This window comes from Grus americana, chromosome 27 (genome assembly GCF_028858705.1).
Source record: "Grus americana isolate bGruAme1 chromosome 27, bGruAme1.mat, whole genome shotgun sequence".
In the NCBI taxonomy this organism is placed as follows: domain Eukaryota; kingdom Metazoa; phylum Chordata; class Aves; order Gruiformes; family Gruidae; genus Grus; species Grus americana.
Window position 1 is genome coordinate 963,706 of NC_072878.1, and position 18,414 is coordinate 982,119.

Consider the following 18,414-nt stretch of genomic DNA (forward strand, 5'->3'; position numbering starts at 1 on the left):
AAGAGCCTGGGAGGTGGCGTACCATTGTCCTGCACTTGGCATTGCATGTCCCCACGACACCCTGCCCCAGGAAGAGCCCTGAGACACGTGTGAGGGACAGGGTCTCCCCTCCCAGGGGCTGGGGGTCACAGCTTGGCCCTTTGGCTCAATCAAACACATCCAGGTTTACTCAGCATCAGAGCCACCTTGCCATTGCCTTTGCCTACCTGTCATCACTGCCTCCACTTGCCTGCTCTAACCAGCCCCAGAGTTGCTTTGTCAGGGATGGCCCTCAGGGGGACCCATTAATGCTCCAAGAAACTGTGGAGTTTGCATCTGACTGTGACTTCTGGAGAGGTTTCATCAGCTTCCTCTCAGGTCCTGAGCTTCATGGACTTGTCCCCAAACCCACCAGAGGGGTCATTACCATGCTGCCTTGGGCTGGTCCTCTGCTGCTGAGCTGCTCCAGGCTCCTGGGATGGAGGGAGCTCATGGCAAGTGGGCTGTGCTGCAGAGAGACATCTCTGCCCAGGAGCAGCTCCTCTGCCAAGTGCAGCAGAGTGAAGGGCACTGCCAGGGTATCTCAGGGAGATGAGCAAGGAAGATGAAGAGCTTAAAGGTGGTCAGGACTGGGAGGCTGACCGAGAGCTTAAAAGAAGAGAAATCTTCAGAGCCCTTGACACGGTAAGTCTCTGGGTGCAGGGCAATGCAGCTGTAGTTTCTGGAGCCATCTCCTCAAGCTGGCAGAGCCCACAGCTGATGGGATCTGTAAGAGGGGCTTTTTTTAGACAATTTTAAATAACTTGTGAAGACATAGTCTGCATCTGGAGATGCACAGGGCTGTATTTCAGATCAGAGTCCCTTCAACGCAGGGTTTTGTGTGCTGGGACAGGGACTTTTCTGCATTCCAGGATCAATGCTCAGCCTGCCTGGGGATCTCCCCATGGCACTGCAGGCAGAAGCTGTGGGTAGAAGGACGAATGTCTGGTAGGGCAGGGCAGTGTGGTTCTGCTGTTGAGAGAGTGCTGCATGTTTCCAGGCTGCTCACAGCTCCAGATCACCCCTGGGACACTTCACAGGGAACTTTTTAAGAAGGAAATCAAGGCAGGGGCTACCTGGAAGTAAAGGTGCGTCCCAGGGTTGGTGCTTTCTATTTCTTGCTGTGATGGTAGGTGAAAATGGTAATGAAGCTGTCAGGATTGCACAAGAATGAAACACCTCTAGAATTACAGTGAGTGATGAACGTGGTTTCTCAAGGCACCTGATAAAGTCATTTCACCCTTTCCTCTGCCTACAGAAAGCATTCACATCACCTTTGAGGTGTCTTCAGGGTTGATCTGCTCTTCTCCTTAAGACCTGCCAACACAGAGGTGCCCCTGGGCAGGGCCCTGCTGCCAGGAGGGGTCTGCAGGGCAGAGCTGAGCACACAGAGGGTGGGATGGGCTCTGTGAGCAGGGACAGGGAGGAGAGGTGTGGGCAGAGCACCAGCTCCTGGCAGGGACAGCTCCAGGCAGCAGAGACATGGGCAGGGAGTGGGAGGAAACTGCAGCCAAGCCCTGGGCTAGGCTGCCTTCAGGCTGCTCTCTTGTGGTCCCTCACTCTAGATGTCTGCTGGGCGTTGTCTGCTGAGCAATGAGCTGGCTCTGCCTTTAGGACATCCCATCTTCAGGACATCTGACTGTCTGCTTTGCCTGTGCTGCTGGGCTTGGGAGCTGCCCCAGAAGAGCACAGCTGTGCTGTAGGATCCCAGGGAGTGCGGAGCTTTCCCTTGGAGGTCAGTTCTCTCCTCTCAGAGGCCTTTGCTTCCCTCAGAGAGGGGCTCTGTCCTTCTCTCTCCATCACAACTCCACCTCTGGGCTGGGAAAGATAAGCGTTTGCAGATCTGCCCTTTTAAACAAGATTCCCCTGCTGTCATCAGAGACTAGTTTTGGGATTATTTTAAAGTGTAATTTTTGTGTGAGGTCATCTTCAAGGTAGCACAAACAAAAGTGCAGGGCAGCTGGGTGACAGTGTAATGAACGCTACAGCTCTCCTGACTCTGCACTAAGCCACAAAGAGCTGAGCCTTTTTGCCTGTCCTGTCACATTCCCATTGCTGTCCTCTTCCCATTTCCATCCTAAAATGAGTATTTCTACCCCTCAAAAGAGCGCTCCCCAGATGTTATGGTGGAAAATAAAAACCACAGAATGAAATGCTAAGCCTGTCTTCGGCAGCCTGCACTCTTCTGAGTCATGAGTGCAGAGATTTAATTTTTCCATTAAAGGTGGAGAACATCTGACATCGGTTGTCAACATTGGAGCTGTCACAAACCAGCTCCATGTACCCACTGCAGCTGAGCACAGCTGACTCCTCAGCTCCTCACCACACACTCAGCCAGCACAAACCAGAGAAGGGAAAGGCATTCCAATTGGGGGTGTTTATATGAGAAATGGAGTGGCTTTGCTCAGAGGAAGATGTCCTAATTTTCCCTGTCCTTTCATTTTGTTCAACCAGACCTCTTGCCAAGAGCCAGTAAATGTCCAATGGCAGCTCCATCACTGAGTTCCTTCTCTTGGCATTCACAGACACACGGGAGCTGCAGCTCTTGCACTTCTGGCTCTTCCTGGGCATCTACCTGGCTGCTCTCCTGGCCAATGGCCTCATCATCACTGCCATAGCCTGCGACCACCACCTCCACACCCCCATGTACTTCTTCCTCCTCAACCTCTCCCTCCTCGACCTGGGCACCATCTCCACCACTGTGCCCAAAGCCGTGGCCAATTCCCTATTGGACGTAAGGACCATCTCCTACACAGGATGTGCTGCTCAACTCTTTCTGATTGTCTTCCTGCTTGGAGCTGAGTACGCCCTTCTCACTGTCATGGCCTACGATCGCTACGTTGCCATCTGCCAACCCCTGCACTACGGGACCCTCCTGGGCAGCAGAGCTTGTGTCCACATGGCAGCAGCTGCCTGGGGCAGTGGGTTTCTCAATGCTGTGCTGCACACGGCCAATACATTTTCTATACCACTCTGCCAGGGTAATGCTGTAGACCAATTCTTCTGTGAAGTTCCCCAGATCCTCAGGCTCTCCTGCTCAGACACCCACCTCAGGGAAGTTGGGCTTCTTATATTAAGCTGTTTTTTAGTTTTTGGGTGTTTTGTTTTCATTGTGCTGTCCTATGTGCAGATCTTCAGGGCCGTGCTGAGAATCCCCTCTGAGCAGGGATGGCACAAAGCCTTTTCCACGTGCCTCCCTCACCTGGCCGTGGTCTCCCTTTTTATCAGCACTGCCATATTTGCTCACCTGAAACCCCCCTCCATCTCGTCCCCATCCCTGGACCTGGTGGTGGCAGTTCTGTACTCGGTGGTGCCTCCAGCAGTGAACCCCCTCATCTACAGCATGAGGAACCAGGAGCTCAAGGAGGCCCTGAGGAAGCTAATCCAATGGACCTTGCACCACCAACTGTAATTTGTCTCCCCTTCTCTGCAGAGTGCCCAGGGTATATTTTATGCATCTCCTCGGGTTTTGTTTTTTTTTCTCTGATAATCATACTGACAGGTAATTTCCTGGGTTCATAGCACTTCTCTTGAGGCTCTGTCCTGTTGTGTCTGATCCTTGAAGAACCATGTGTCACCTTTTGCCTTCCTAATAGCCTCTCTGCAATAAAAGGGGATCTCCTGAGGGAGGTGCCTGCAGCCTGGGCTCTCCTTGATACAGTTGTGGCGAAGAACAAGTGTGTTGGCTTTGCATGGCAAGGTTTTGGTAGCTGGGGGGGCTACAGCGGTGGCTTCTGTGAGAAGCTGCTAGAAGCTTCCCCTGTGTCTGATAGAGCCAATGCCAGCCGGCTCCAAGATGAACCCGCCGCTGGCCAAGGCCAAGCCAATCAGCGCCTCTGGGATAACATATTTAAGAAGAAGAAAAACACTTAGAGAGAGAGCTTTTGCAGCTGGAGAGAGGAGTGAGAAGATGTAAGGAACTCTGCAGACACCAAGGTCAGTGCAGATGGAGGGGGAGGAGGTGCTCCAGGCGCCAGAGCAGAGATCCCCCTGCAGCCCATGGTGAAGACGATGGTGAGGCAGGCTGTCCCGCTGCAGCCCATGGAGGAAGGATGAGAGGGTGTAGAGATTCCACCTGCAGCCGGTGGAGGACCCCACACCAGAGCAGGTGGAGGCACCCGAAGGAGGCTGTGGCCCGTGGAAGCCCATGCTGGAGCAAGTTCCTGGCAGGACCGGTGGACCCATGAAGAGGGGAGCCCACGCCAGGGCAGGTTTGCTGGCAGGACTTGTGACCTCGTGGGGGACCCACGCTGGAGCAGTTTGCTCCTGAAGGTCTGAACCCCGTGAGAGGGACTCCATGCTGGAGCAGGGGAATGATGAGAGGAGTCCTCCCCCTGAGGATGAAGAAGCGGCAGAAACACCGTGAGATGAACTGAGCGTAACCCCCATTCCCCGTCCCCCTGTGCCGCTGAGGGGGGGAAGGTTGAAGCCGGGAGTGAAGTTGAGCCCAGGAAGATGGGAGGGGTGGGGGGAGGTGTTTTAAGAGTTGATTTTATTTTCTCATTCCTCTACTCTGTTTTGCCTAGTAATAAATTAGATGAATTCCCTCTCTAAGTTTGGTCTGTTTTGCTCGTGACGATAATTAGTGAGTGATCTCTCCCTGTCCTTATCTCGACCCACAAGCATTTCGTTATACCTTTTCTCTCCTGTTTGGTGAATGAGGGGAGTGAGAGAGCGGCTCTGGTGGGCACCTGGCCCCCAGCCAGGGTCAACCCACCACAACAAGCCAGAGGAATTGGACTTTCGAAGTCTCTTCCGCCTGGTTTTCTCCTTCTGTTTGGGGAAATAATCTCATGGTATCACTGTTAGACACCAAGCACTTAGTTGAAGGCTCTCGTCTTGGTGTCCAGGGGCATTGGAAATGGTGCGCGAGCTCCCAGTCACCTTCCTCAGGCTGTCACAGGTATGACAGGGCTGATGGCAGAGTGGAAAGGAATCTGGCATGGTCAGGAGAGGATGGGGACACTGCAGGTACTCTGGGGTGGGAAGTGAATGGAGACTCAGAAGGTGAAAGACCCTGAGATGAAGTCCCCCCAGGGCAGAGCACTCACTCCAGGTACCCCCACAGAAAGACTCTGCAGTGCTGTGGGAGTCCGTGAAGATGCAGCAGGCACAGGGCAGGAGAGTGGAGAGATGCAGGAGGTGCCTGAGGAGCCGCAGGGCCAGGACTCTGCTGGTGTCCTGGGGAGCAGGGCTGGCGGGGAGGCAGAGTGGGGCAAAGGCGGTCAGGGCTGGGGATCCCCTGCAGCGTCAATGCAGGAGAGGCCGAGAGGGAGTGGCCTGCGCTGGCACTTGGGGCCAGCTGCAGGCCTGGGGCCGATGGGGAGGCTGAGCCCCCCCTCTGCCTCCCAGCAGCTGCTGTGCCCTTCCGAGGGGCTGGGGCTGTGGGCTGAGTGCCCAGAGCTCTGCAGCAGCCCAGACTGCCAGCCCAGACTGGGCTGCTCTGCTGGGGTGTGCTGGGGAGAGGGCAGGGAAGGTGGGGGAGAGCCGGGGAGGGGATGGGCTGCCACGGGGACTGTGCTGCTGGAGATGTTTCCCCACCCCAAGAACGCACCCTGCTCTATCTAGTGCCTGCACTGCAGGGCCGGGGGGCCATGTTGGGCAGCAGAGCTTGGCCAGCCCAGCTGAGGAGGTCTCCTCTTCTTGCCCCACGCTCTTCAGCCCACTGTCAGCCTATAGGCATTGCCACAGTGCCTCTGCGCTGGCTGTTGGGTGTCTCCATGTGCCCTGCTCTGAGCCCATGCAGGGACCTGCTGTGGGTGTCTCTGCTGGAGCTGGCCACCATGGCCTGCCTGCACAGTCCCAGGAGATCCTGGACAGGCTGCCCTTGGCGATGGGCTGTGATGGTCCTCAGTCCACAGCAGGTTCTGAGCACCAGCCCAGGAATGCTTCCCTGGGGATGAGTGCCTCACGCTGTGCTGGCTGCACGTGTGAGCCTCGGGGGATGTCCTCACACTATGGTTCTTCTGGGTACAAAAGGGGAACCATCGTCTCCCAAAGTGATTTCAGCTGGGTGGGAGCTGCCAGTGTTGCAGAAAGGCTGGCACACAGAAAGACTATTTGAAAAAGGACAATCATTTCATTGGGCTCTAGTCCAAACCCCTCCTCAGACAGCTCCTGATAGATCAGGTGCTCAGGGCCTTGTCTCAACAAACTTGGAATATCTCCACTGGCTGAGATCCCACCATCTCCCCCGGGCCCTGGCTCCAGTGTTTGGCTCTGAGGGCTTTCTCAAAACAGGGCAGCTCTCTCAGCCTCTCCTTGGACATAATGTGCTCCAGGCCCCGACCACCCTTCTGGCCACTGCTGGAAAAATCTCCACTCGGTCAGGGTCGGTCTGGCTGCTGCTGTGGACCAGAGGCTGGATCATGAGCTGTCCTGGTGTCAGCTGAGACACAGTTAATTGTCTTCCCAGCAGCCAGTCTGGGGCTGTGTTTGGGATTTATGCTGGAAACAGTGTTGATAACATAGAGATGTTTTTGTTACACAGAGATGTTTTTGTTCTTGCTGAGCAGGGCTTACACAGAGTCAAGGCCTTTTCTGGACCTTCCACTGAAAGCTGCCCCCAGAGCTCCACCAGGGCCAGTGTTTCCTGTCAGCTGAAGGAGCCATCTGTTCTGTGAGACAGTCCCACACAGGCTCTGGAGATGGGAGGGAACCGGAGGCTCTCAGAGCTCTGGCGGCCCAGCTCTGGCTGGGCTGTTTGTCCCTCCCCGGGTGCCTTCCTGGTGCGCCTGGGGATCCCTGCCCTGGAACACGCCAGGAGCACAGGCACCACTGCTACGGGAGACACGCCGCCACAGCTGCCCTGCCCACCAGCTGCCAGGGGAAGTCCCGCTCCCTCCCAGCAGCCACAGGGGCCACTTGCCCCGCAAGTCCCTCTCCTCTCCTGGCCATGTACTCTGCTGGGATTGGCTGGCAGCACCGGCCACCCCTGCCGGGTTACATCAGACCCGGAAGGCCCTTCCCCTGCACACACCGCGGCCGCCATTTTGCTCTGGCCACCCTTCCAGGACAGGGGGTGCTGCCGTTCCGTGGCCATGAGCCGCCATCTTGGTGAATGGCATACTGCTCTGTGATTGGCTAACAGCCATTTCTTGACACCATCACCCTCGTGTGCTCTCAAGCAGCCCCTGTGATTGACTGGCAGGACCGGCTGCCCCGTCCTGTTGTCCTCAGGGGCGCGTCACAAAGGAAGCGCCCTGTCATTACATACAGAGAGGAGGCCGCTTCTGCCTGCCTCCTTTCATCCTGCCTGGTGATTGGCTGGCAGCCATTGTTGACAGCATCATAGCCAGGTGTTCTCAGGCAGCCTTGAATTGGCTGCGTGTCTCCTTTGGACCAGGAAGTGCTCAAATAGGAAAAGAGATACCATATATATGATATATAGAAATAGATTTATAACAGGGGGTGTATAATTATATTAATAACTTTATTTATTTATTTATAAATAGATACAATAATATATCATTAATTATAATAATAATAAAATTTAATATATTTTATAACATATTAATTATATTAATTATTATATAATGATATATGTGGTTTTTACATATACATTTCTAAAGCTACAGAAAGAGCTTGTTAGGTCATAGCTTCTTTAGTAACTGACAGGCCAAGAGTAGCCTCATGGCTTATGTAGATGCTTGTGAGGTCCCTGGAGACTGAATACCTCAACAACGAGTACATGGCATATAGGAGGATATGTGCTTGTGAGGTCACTCTCAGCTGAGGAGCTGATAGGCCCGGAGCAGGCCCATGGACTGTGTAGGTTGTTGTGAGGTCACTGCTTCCCGAATAGCTGACAGGGCAGGAGCAGGCAGATGGTCTGTGTGGGTGGTTGTGAGGTCACTGGTTCCCAGGTAGCTGGAAGGCCAGGCGAAGGCCAAAAGCTTGTGTAGGGGTTGGTGAGATCATTAGTGCCTGAGCACTTGATAGGCCAGGAGAAGGCCCGTGGGCTGTGCAGGTTCTCATGAGGTCTCTCTTGCCTGAGGAGCTGATAGGCCAGGAGCAGGCTTATGGATAGTGTAGGTGCTTGTGAGGCTCCTGGTGCCTGAGGAGGTGATAGGCCAGGAGCTGGCAGATGTCTGGTGAATGTCCTTGTGATGTCAGTGGTGCCTGAGTACCTGATAAGCCAGGAAGAGGCACATGGCAGTGGTAGATGCTATGACATCACCTGTGGCTGAGTAGTGGATAGGCCAGGAGTATGCCCATGGCTTGTGCAGGAGCTCGTCATTTCCCTGCTGCTGGAGTAGCTTTTAGGCCAAGAGCAGGGATATGGCTTGTGTGGGTGTTTCTGATGTCATCAAAATAATATTTAGACCCCACCCAAACATGGCTTTTTGGAAGAACCAATGTCAGCAGAAGCCTGTACACAGCACACACACACACACGTGTGACAGTGTGACCCATGAGCACACAGCAGCACGCAGTAGGAGGGTGTGAGGTCACGGTCACTGTAACTCCCGAGCAGAGAGGGCTGGCAGTGGGAGGGCTGTGAGGTCACCGTCAGTCTAAGTGCTGCTCAGAGAGCGGTGGCACTAGGAGGGTGTGAGGTGACGTCAGCGACGGCAGCCCGTGGCCGTGGGGCTTGGTGCCGAGTGGGCGTGTGCATCAGAGGGGCATGCCGGGGGCCGGGAGCTGCCCAGCCCCGTGCCTGCGAGGCCGAAGGAGCAGCCCCTGCAGCCCTGGCTGGAGCAGTCGGGGTGGGGGTGGCTCGGGGGCCCCGCAGGGATGTGCCTGGGCACGGTGCCGGGAGGAAACCACAGACTGCCTGCCGGGGCGCTGCGGGGGGAGCGCGGCGAGCGCTGCCAGGCCACGTGGGCTGTGGTTTGTGCACCTGCAGGCTCCGGCTCCCGATCTGCCTGTGGGGAATAACAGCCCCTGGGTGACACGCTGAGGACTTTTCCCAGCTGCTCTCCCAGCACAGCGGGGGCTGTAGCAGGGGCAGGGGCTGTTTCCCTTCCAAGCTGACACAGCTCCGTGGTTCCCATGGCTTGGCGGTGCCTGGACACTCACGCCTTGGCTTCTTGGGTGAGCCCAGCAGAGGAGATGCTCATTGCTCCCCGTGCCCACAGCAGGGGTCAAGGGGTGACAGACCCATTTCCCCTCCACACCCAGCTTGTCCCGTGACGATCCCCCACTGCAGTGATGATGACACCCGCAGCGAAACATCTATGTCCCTCATATATGGTCATGAATGGCGCTGGAGAAGTTCATTGGAGGGCTTGGCTGTGTCGGAGGGGAGATCGCTCCCGATAATGTCTAAAAAGGTGCTGCTGATTTGATTGGCTCCTCCTGCAGCTGGGTCGGCATCGACAGAGATATATTACCCTCCCATCATCGTTGTCCCCGTGATTTCCCAGGAGGCGTGAGAGGGAGTGGGGTTCCACAGGGCTGTGCCAGCAGGGCAGAAGGCTGAGGATGGGGATGGAGGGACTCCTGTCCCCTCAGGTGCTGTGGCTGCTCCTCTGGGTGCAGCTGTGCAGGGGTAAGTGCCGACATCCTTGTCCCAGCGATGGGGCCAGCGGGCTCCAGTGGGGTCATCGGGACACCCCTGGGAATGGGGTTGCTTTAGAGGTGCCGCTGAGGTGAGGGGCAGATGTTGCTCCAGTCGATGGAACGTCTGCCTTTGCCTGTGCCTCTCTGGGTGGGAGAGGGAGCTGTGGGCCTGGGGGCACGGGGCTGTACAGGGGTTTCTGGGCTGGTGAGGAGAAGGTGCCCTGTGCAGGGCCGGGCACGGTGTGCGGATGGGCATGGGGTTGTTGAGGTGGGAGGAGGTGCTTCAGGTTGTGGGGTGGTGAATGGCCCAGCAGGGCCAGAGCTGGGCACCTCCAGTCCTTTGCAGCCTGTGGGGAGAAAAGGGACCCTTACACTGCCCTGGGGACAGCGTGGAAGGAGGAGAGCTCCCACGCTGGTGCCTGTGACTCAGCCTGGGCAGGAGGGACCTGCTGGGGCTCGGTGCTCAGTGCTCTGGGGCTCTCCTGACCATTCCCATGTTGGTGTTTAAGGGGATGTGCAGGTGAGGCTGGAAAATGGTGGTGGACACTGTGCTGGAAGAGTGGAGGTGAAACAAGAGGGCCAGTGGGGGACCGTGTGTGATGACGACTGGGACATGTCTGATGCTGCAGTGGTTTGTAAGCAGCTGGGCTGTGGGTCTGCTGTTAAAGCTCATTTGTACGGATACTTTGGGCCAGGATCTGGCCCCATTTGGATGTTTTATGTTCAGTGTCATGGCAACGAGTCTGCCCTGTCTGACTGTACAAACAGAGGCTCAGCTCAGGAGTACTGTACTCACAGTGAGGATGCTGGAGTGACATGTTCAGGTAAGGGGCCAGCCCATTCCCCACCTTTGTGGCTGGGATGGGGGAAGGGACCTGGCTGTGCTCTCAGGGAAACAAGAGGGAACTGGAGAAGTTCCCGGTGTGGCCAGTCACACTGCTGAGCTGGGGCTGTCATTGCTGGTTTCCCTGGTCCCTGACGAAAGCCCAGGGGGAACCTGCCACCGCCTGACCCCTGGTGTGGCTCAGCCCACCCTCCGTGGGTGCCTGGGGCTGGGACATGAAAGCCCACCATGCCCTGCAGTCTCTGTTGGTTCCCATCTTTCTCCTCCTGTTCACACAGGAGCTGTCTGGCAGCACCGAGGACCTGTTTCCCCCATGCCAGAGACACTGAGAGCAGCTCACGTGGCCACCCACAGCCCCACGGAAGGGCCCAGGGTCATCGGGGACTTCTGGGTTGTGTTCCCTCGCAGGCCCGAGCCCCCCAAAGCTGAGGGTCTGCTGAGAGGGGAGCAGCACTGGGCTTGGGCAGAAGAGCAGGGTGGCCCATGGCCACCTCATGCCTCTTGCAGGGTCACCCCATGAGAGCCAGCCCAGAGGGAAACACCCCTGTGCAGGCAGTGCTGACCTGCTGCCCAGCCTCTCCTGCCTACCCCAGCCCCTGGCTGCCCTGTGTCACAGGGCCTTGGCCAGCACTTGCTGGCTCTCCTTGGTGCCTGTCCTTGCACTGGGAGCTCGTGTCAGCCCAGGGCTGCTCCTCTGCCCGCTCTCCTGCCTTCTGACCAGCCCTTGGCCAGGGCTGTGCACGCCTGGCAGTGCACTCTGGCCCTGGCTGAGGACCCTCCCCGGGCAGGTGCTGGAGCTGGGGGCTGGTGCAGACAGTGACTGTAGGTACACCCGCACTGCATCTGTGCCCTGTGACATGTCCCATCTCCCAGCAGTGCCCCAACAGCCCGAGAACCATGTGGGACTGGGGTGCATTTCTGGTGGCTCCAAGGGGTTCCTGCGCCTGGCCCTGAGCTGGGTGTGGCAGAGCAGGCTGCAACAGCCAACAGCACCTGGGCCCATCTCCTTGGGGCCAAGAGCTCTGGGTGCTGCAGGGCCTGGGGCCAGTTCCTGGCAGCCCAGGGTCTCCAGAATAGCAGCAGTTGACTTAAGTGGTGCCTGTGGGTTTGGGAGAAAAGCCAGCCCCCAAGTGCTGTGCTGATTTCTGAAGAGTGGTCGGGGGGTCTCTGGTGTGTTTGTGCCATCAGCACCCACTGGCAGCAGCTGGGATAGTTGTGAGGCTCTTTGCCTGTGGCCACCTCGGAGATGAGGTGAGACGTGGTCAAGCAAAAGCCAGAGGGCTCTGGGACCTCACAGGGGTCTTTGGTTGCTCCAGGATTTGTCCAGCTGGTTGGAGGGGACAGCCTCTGCTCAGGACGAGTGGAGATCTATGACAAGGACCAGTGGAAAGCTGTCTGTGACTCAGACTTTGGTCCCAAAGCCGCTGACGTGGTCTGTGGGGAGCTGCAGTGCGGCGTAGCCCTGTCCATGCCTGGGGCGGCGCATTTTGGAAAAGGTGTTGGTTCCATCTGGGACAGAGAGCTGCAGTGTTTGGGGAATGAATCTGTTCTCGCCTCCTGCCCAAGAGGGTCCCCCAGGGACCAGCCCTGCACCCACACCAATGCTGCCGGTCTCACCTGCACAAGTAAGGACTCAGGGTGGGGTGTTGAATGCTGAGTGTGAGCTGGGGACGGGGAGCAGGACGGGGACTGTGCTGTGCTGGGTGTGAAGGCAGGAGGGGTGATGTGATTTTCTGCAGCCCTAAGAGACTGCAGAAAGAGGAGAAAGGAAGGCTGTCCCTCTGGACTGTCCCTCAGCTACCGACGCTGTAAGAGCACCAACGCAGCCTCTCTCATCTTCCTCTGTCCCCAGAGTACACAGGGTTCAGGCTGGTGAATGGCAGCACAGCTTGTGATGGGAGGGTGGAGGTCCAGGTGCTGGGGACCTGGGGCACCCTCTGTGCTTCCCGTTGGGACCTCTTGGACGCCCACGTTCTCTGTCGTCACCTCAACTGCGGGTTTGCTGAGTCCATTCCTGGAGGAGGGCACTTTGGGAGAGGCACGGGCCCCACCTGGAGAGAGTCATTCCACTGTGATGGGACTGAAGGCCACCTGGGACAGTGCCCAGTGACTGCCCTGGGAGCCTCACCGTGCTCCCACGAGAATGTCGCTGCTGTCATTTGCTCAGGTGAGTGCTGTGTTGACTCCATTTTCCCCTTGGGTGTGACATGGCCACCCAAAGCAAGGGACCCAATGGCGGCAGCAGCAGGGTGAATTTGTCCCTGGAGAAACCCCAGCTTCACCAGGAGTGATGTGGAGATCTTGATGTGCTCAGACTGAACGCTCTGATGTGGGAGAGCTGAGGACTGAGCCAGGCCTGGGGTCCCCTGCTCTCATGCTGCAGGACAGGCCCAGGATGGGGCTGTGGGGCTCAGCTCCATCCCTCCGGCTGCAGACAGCCTTGTCCCAGACCCACAGAGGGTCCCACAGAGCCCAATCCCACACCCAGAGGGGCTGCCCATGTGTCCCCAGCAGCAGCAGCAGCAGCAGCAGCAGAGCAGGGGTGTGAGCTGCAGAGCAGGACTGGGCTTTGCCCTGGCTTCTGCTCAGCACAAGACCCAAGCTGGGCCTGTTTGGTCAGAAAGGGCCCCCTTGCTCTGCTCCCTGCCAGGGACACTGGCTCCCAGCCCCCGTTCCCCAGGGGCGCAGAGAGGGACAGAGATGTGTGTGCTGCCCCGTGTCTCAGCAGTGCCAGTGCCAGCTTGCTGAGGTTGGGCAAGGCTTGTCCTGGTGCTGCCCATCCCCAGGCCATTGCACCACCTGCTGCTCCCTCCTGCGGGAGCTGCCCCATCTGCCTCAGCAGGGACGTGCTGGGTGGTTCTGCCCCAGCAAGAGCCAAGAGAGTGTCTTGCCCAGGAAGGCTCAGGGACTGGGAAACCAGCAGTGTGGAAACCTGCTCCTGAAGCTCACTGCAGAGGGCTGGGGGCAGGCAGGTGAGCTTCAGGGCACCGTGAGGTTTCCAGAGCCTGGAGAGGCATCTCAGGTTCCTGGGCTCTCTGGTGTTGCTGAGGGCTGGGATGTGGCTGCTCTCCCCAGGCTCAGCCAGCTCCGCATCCCTGCGGCTGGTGGGTGGAGAGAGCCGGTGTGACGGGCGAGTGGAGATCTTTCAGCGTGGGACATGGGGCAGAGTCCTGGATGACCAGTGGGACATGCAGGAGGCCAGCGTGGTGTGCCGGCAGCTGCGGTGTGGAGGGGCAGAGACAGCCTACAACCCCCCGAAGCCTGAGAGAGGGACGGGTCCCATGGGGCTGCGAGGGGTGCAGTGCGCAGGGCATGAGGCCAGCCTGACCCTCTGCAACACCTCCCTGGCCGAGAGTGCACTGGCAGCAGGGATTGCAGAGGATGTGGGGGTCGTTTGCTGGGGTGAGTGGCACTGCAGGGGCCCCCCAGGCTCTGGGCTGGGTGGGCACCAGCCCCTGACAGCAACTGGGGTTTCTTCCCGCTGCAGGGAGCCGGCAGGTCCGGCTGGTGAACGGGTCCGGGCGCTGTGCTGGGAGAGTGGAGATCTACTACCGGGGCAGCTGGGGGACCATCTGCGATGACGGCTGGGACCTGCCCGATGCTGCCATCGTTTGCCACCAGCTGGGCTGCGGAGGGGCGGTGGAGGCGGTTGGCTCTGCTCGGTTCGGGGAAGGCTCTGGGCAGATCTGGCTGGAGAGCGTGAACTGCTCCGGGGCCGAAGCTGCTCTCTGGGACTGCCCGGCAGGGTCCTGGGGGAAGCACGACTGCGGGCACAAAGAGGACGCAGGAGTCGTCTGCTCAGGTCTGTGCTGGGAGCTGTGGTGGGAGCCCAGTGCCTGGGGAGGCCGGGCTAAGGGGAGAGCTGGCAATGCTCGAGGCTGTCGCTGGCTGCCTCTGAGCCCCTGCCCAAGGCCATCCTGGGGACACCCATGCACAGGTCCCCTCAGTCCCACTGGGGGTCTCTGAGGAGCTCAGTTGTGCCCATGGGTTAGTGGGAAGGGCAGGGTTGTCTGTCCACCAGGGACTTGTTGGAGAGAGTCCAGAGCAGGGCCACGAAGCTGATCAGAGGGCTGGAGCGCCTCTCCTATGAGGACAGGCTGAGAGAGTTGGGATTGTTCAGCCTGCAGAAAAGGCAGCTCCAGGGAGATCTAATTGCGGCTTACCAGTACCTGAAGGGGCCTACAGGAAAGATGGTGAGGGACTGTTTATCAGGGAGTGTAGTGACAGGACAAGGGGTAATGGGTTTAAGCTGAAGGAGGGTCGATTTAGATTAGATGTTAGAAAGAAATTCTTTACTGTTAGAGTGGTGAGGCCCTGGAACAGGTTGCCCAGAGAGGTTGTGGATGCCCCCTCCCTGGAAGTGTTCAAGGCCAGGTTGGATGAGGCTTTGGGCAACGTGGTCTAGTGGAGGGTGTCCCTGCCCGCAGCAGGCGGGTTAGAACCAGATGATCTTTGAGATCCTGTCCAACCCTAACCATTCTATGATTCTAGGATTCTATGAATTTTCTCTGTCCATTGGTGCAAGGGGGACTTGCTGGCTGTGCCTTTGCCTGGCTGAGGGCATGGGGGCTGCAGGGGTAACCCTGCTCCCACAGCTCCAGACCAGCCTGTTCCCCCTCGGTGCCTTTCATCCCAGATTTTGTGGCCCTGAGGCTGGAGAACAGCACCACCTGCTCCGGGCGCCTGCAGGTTTTCTATAACGGGACATGGGGGAGCGTTTGCTCCAACTCAATGACTCCCAAAACGGTGTCGCTGGCCTGCAAGGAGCTGGGCTGTGGGGATGCAAAATCCTTGGAACCGTACCTGACCTCTGGCAGGCTGACTGGCCCCGCCTGGCTGGATCGCGTGGAGTGTGGGGAGAGAAACAGCTCCTTCTGGCAGTGTCCCTCCGCTCCCTGGGACCCACAGTCCTGCGATGACCTGCGAGATGAGACCCACATCACCTGCAACGGTAACTCTGAGCCACCCGGGCACCAGCATCCCCAGCTCCTGCTCCCTGCTGGGCATTGTCAAACGCAGAGGCAGAGCCCACAGGGGCTTTTCCTTCCCATGCCAGACCCTCCTGCTGCTGCTGCTGCTGGTGGTGGCACAAAGGGGACTTCAGCTCTCAGAGCCCCACACATTCACCAGCAGTTGCCAGCCAGGCTCCCAGCAGTGCCTGGGGGAGGCAGAGGTGTCTCCAGGCAAGGTCTCGGAAGGGACCTGTCAGGGCTCCAAGGAGCTCCTCCTCCTGCTGCTCTGTGAACCAGGCTCCCTTTGGGGCTGAGCAGTCAGGGTCCCCCACCGTGTGCCGTGTGTGTCCCCTGAGTGACCGGGGTTCAGCTGCGTCCGTGAACGAGGTGGCACAGGGATGCGCGAGCAGAACTCAGCCCCGCTGTCTGCCACATGACCCCCCTGCAGCAGCCCCTTCACCGCTGCATTTCCTTCTCCAGGGAGACAGCCAGAAACACCCCCGGCCCTGGGGGCCACGTGCCCAAACTCCACGAGCTGCACAGGTAGCTGCTCCTCTGCGTGCCTGTCTCAGCTGGCAGGGCTCTGCCTGCTGTGCCGTGCCCTGAGAGGTCTATGCCTTCTCCAGACAGGGAGAAGATTCGTGCCGTGGGAGGCGAGAAGGGGTGCTCGGGCAGAGTGGAGGTGTGGCACCGTGGCTCCTGGGGGACGGTGTGCGACGACTCGTGGGACATGCAGGATGCCGAGGTGGCATGCAGGCAGCTGGGCTGTGGCCCCGCAGTGTCTGCCCTGGGCGAGGCTGCCTTTGGGGAGGGGACGGGCCCCATCTGGCTGGAGAAGGTGGAGTGCCGGGGGACAGAGCCGTCTCTGCAGGACTGCTGGGCCCAGCCTGGGGACAGCGGTGCCTGCCGGCATAAGGAGGACGCTGCCGTGAACTGCTCGGGTGAGGGGCAGGGCTGGGACCCCTCATGGGGATATTGGCAAGGAGCTGGGGTAGGCATTTTCCCCGCTGGGTCCCAGCATGGCTGTAGAGCTCCTGAGAGCAAGGCTGTCTGTGCAGCGCCTGGGAGCCTGGTGCCAAGTGGGCAGCAGCTTCTGTGGGGCTGGATGTCCTCCAGCCTCTGCCTGCAGGGCCCTGCAGCCCCCGGGGGCATCTCCCGGGCTGCCTGCACTGTCCTGCCCATGGCTCTGGGCTCCTTCCTGGCCACCCTGACCAGCCCTGCAGGAGGGACACTTTGGGTGGGATGTGTCAGGGATGTCCGCACACGTGCACACACACACGGCGTGCCAGAGAGGAGGCTCCCTGGTACCTGCACACCCAGCCTCTCAGCCCTGCTCTCCTTCTCCTCCTCTGCAGCTGCACCCAGGACGGCAGCACCAACCCCCCGAGCAGGTAAGCTGTCCTCCCCGTCAGCGCTGGGTCTTCCCAGGGCCAGGCTGTGACCCACAGCCGGAGGGAAGGGGCTCCTTGCCAGGGTGTGAAACTCCCAAGAGGTGTCCCCGGGTTAGCGGTGGGGGAGGGGTTTGGGAGGGCTGTCATTACCCGGTAGGGTGGGAGCTTCCCCATCACTCCCTCCCCTGGGGTCCCTTACCCCCCCGGTGTAAGGGGGGGTCAGGACTGGGTTGTCCCAGCCCCCCACCTCTCCCAGGCCTGCTGCTGCTATTTCTGTGTTCCTGCCCATGCAGATCCCACCTGGGGCCGTCCAACGGGCAGCGGGAGAGTCTCATTGCCCGTCATCATCTGCATCATCCTGGGAGCCCTTCTCTGCCTGCTCCTGGCCCTCCTGGCCGGGCAAGTGTGGAGCGCTAGGGCTGGGCGCAGAGGTGGGTCCTTCCCCCACGGTCCCTGGGGAAGATGCCTCCTGGCAAGGCCAGGGGTGCTGTGGGATGTCAGTGAGGGGTACAGGCAGAGCTGGGGGTACCAGAGTGTGTGCTGCTTGTATTCCCATGTGCTGCCCCATTGACTGCCTGACCGTGATCCACCAGCAGCAAGGGGTAGAGAGAGTCCAGACTCGGGGGGAGTTAGGGATGGGGCAAGGAGAGCAATGGCCGAGCTGGGCTGGGGGAGATGGGAGCAGAGGGGAGACAGGTGAGGATTTGCCACTGGCAGTGCTCTGGGCAGCTCTGGAGGGGGCTGTGGGGCAGGGGAGATGCTGGGAGAAGCATGGGACAGCAGGGTCCATCCCTGTGGCATCAGGCCCCCAGGCTGTTCCTCCCTCCAACCCTTACCTACCCCCCAGCAGGGCAGGGGCCGTGCTATGGATCCATGGGGCAGGGAGGGGGCAGCTCCAGGGGCAGAGGAAAGGCAGGAGCTGCTCCAAGGTCAGCACCAGGGACCTGGCCCAGGGCCCAGAGGGGCACAAGGGCTATCTCTGAGGGGATGGTGTGAGGGTGTCGCTGCCCCTGACCATCTCCATGGGGACATTGCCCTTCCTGAGCAAGTGTCAGCGGTGACAGGACAGCGCAGTGGGGCTGTGCTGTGGGGCCAGCCCTGGGCTGTCCCAGGGGCAGAGGGCTGGTGGAGCAGAGCAGGATGCCATTGCCTCTCTGCCCATACCTGAGCCAGCCCTGCCTCTGTCCGCAGGCTCCGAGAGAGCTTGGGAGCCCTTCCCTGAGGCCCTGTATGAGGAGATCGGTTACAGCCCGGCGTGGGAGAAGCAGGCGAGGTTCAGCGGCTCAGGTGGGTGTGGGTCCCTGATGGGGGGCACATCTGCAGGGCTCTTTGCCCTGGCCCCCAGACAAGGCTGCCTCCCTGCAGCCCCCTGGCCCATGGTCCCTGCAGCTGTGGGGCTGTGGGGTGTGTGGGGAGAGCAGCCAGGTGGTGGGCGTGGGAGAGGAGCTTCCTCCCCACCAGCTCTGCCCGTCCCAGACAGGGACAGCCCCTCTCTGCCTGTCCCTGCGTCCCACCGGACACCTGAGGGGTGAGGGAAGGGGCTGTCCCGGGGCAGCTCTGGGAGCCCCTGTGAGATGGAGTTTGTCCCAGGGGAGCAGGCTGAGTCCTGAGCCCTCCTCCCCACGCAGCCCTGGCTCGGTGGGTCCCCTGTCCCCAGCAGCACTGAGCCCAAGCTGGGTCAGCAGAGCGCACTCCCATAACACCT

At 59.3% G+C, this 18,414-nt stretch overlaps 2 protein-coding genes across 2 annotated transcripts; both read left to right on the forward strand.

Moving 5' to 3' along the window:
• Window positions 1–2,869: 2,869 nt before the first annotated feature.
• On the forward strand, window positions 2,870–3,355 carry LOC129197023 (olfactory receptor 14J1-like; the record flags this gene model as incomplete). Its single annotated transcript, XM_054804991.1, has 1 exon — window positions 2,870–3,355. A coding segment is annotated over one exon (486 nt), but the record flags the coding sequence as incomplete, so codon positions are not given.
• A 4,308-nt stretch (window positions 3,356–7,663) lies between these two features.
• On the forward strand, window positions 7,664–16,759 carry LOC129196857 (scavenger receptor cysteine-rich type 1 protein M130-like). The gene is made up of 10 exons (XM_054804826.1): window positions 7,664–7,733; window positions 10,032–10,153; window positions 10,250–10,346; window positions 11,683–11,991; window positions 12,219–12,533; window positions 13,442–13,768; window positions 13,854–14,168; window positions 15,003–15,317; window positions 15,945–16,259; window positions 16,674–16,759. The coding sequence occupies exons 1-10, from the start codon at window positions 7,664–7,666 to the stop codon at window positions 16,757–16,759; spliced, it is 2,271 nt and encodes a 756-aa protein (XP_054660801.1).
• Window positions 16,760–18,414: the final 1,655 nt, after the last annotated feature.

Coding starts and splice junctions, on each gene's coding strand:
- LOC129196857 (XM_054804826.1), top strand. CDS start 7,664: ATGCTTGTGAGGTCCCTGGAGACTGAATACCTCAACAACGAGTACATG. Junction 13,769..13,853: donor TGTGGGGGTCGTTTGCTGGG/GTGAGTGGCACT, acceptor TTCCCGCTGCAG/GGAGCCGGCAGGTCCGGCTG. Junction 14,169..15,002: donor CGCAGGAGTCGTCTGCTCAG/GTCTGTGCTGGG, acceptor CTTTCATCCCAG/ATTTTGTGGCCCTGAGGCTG.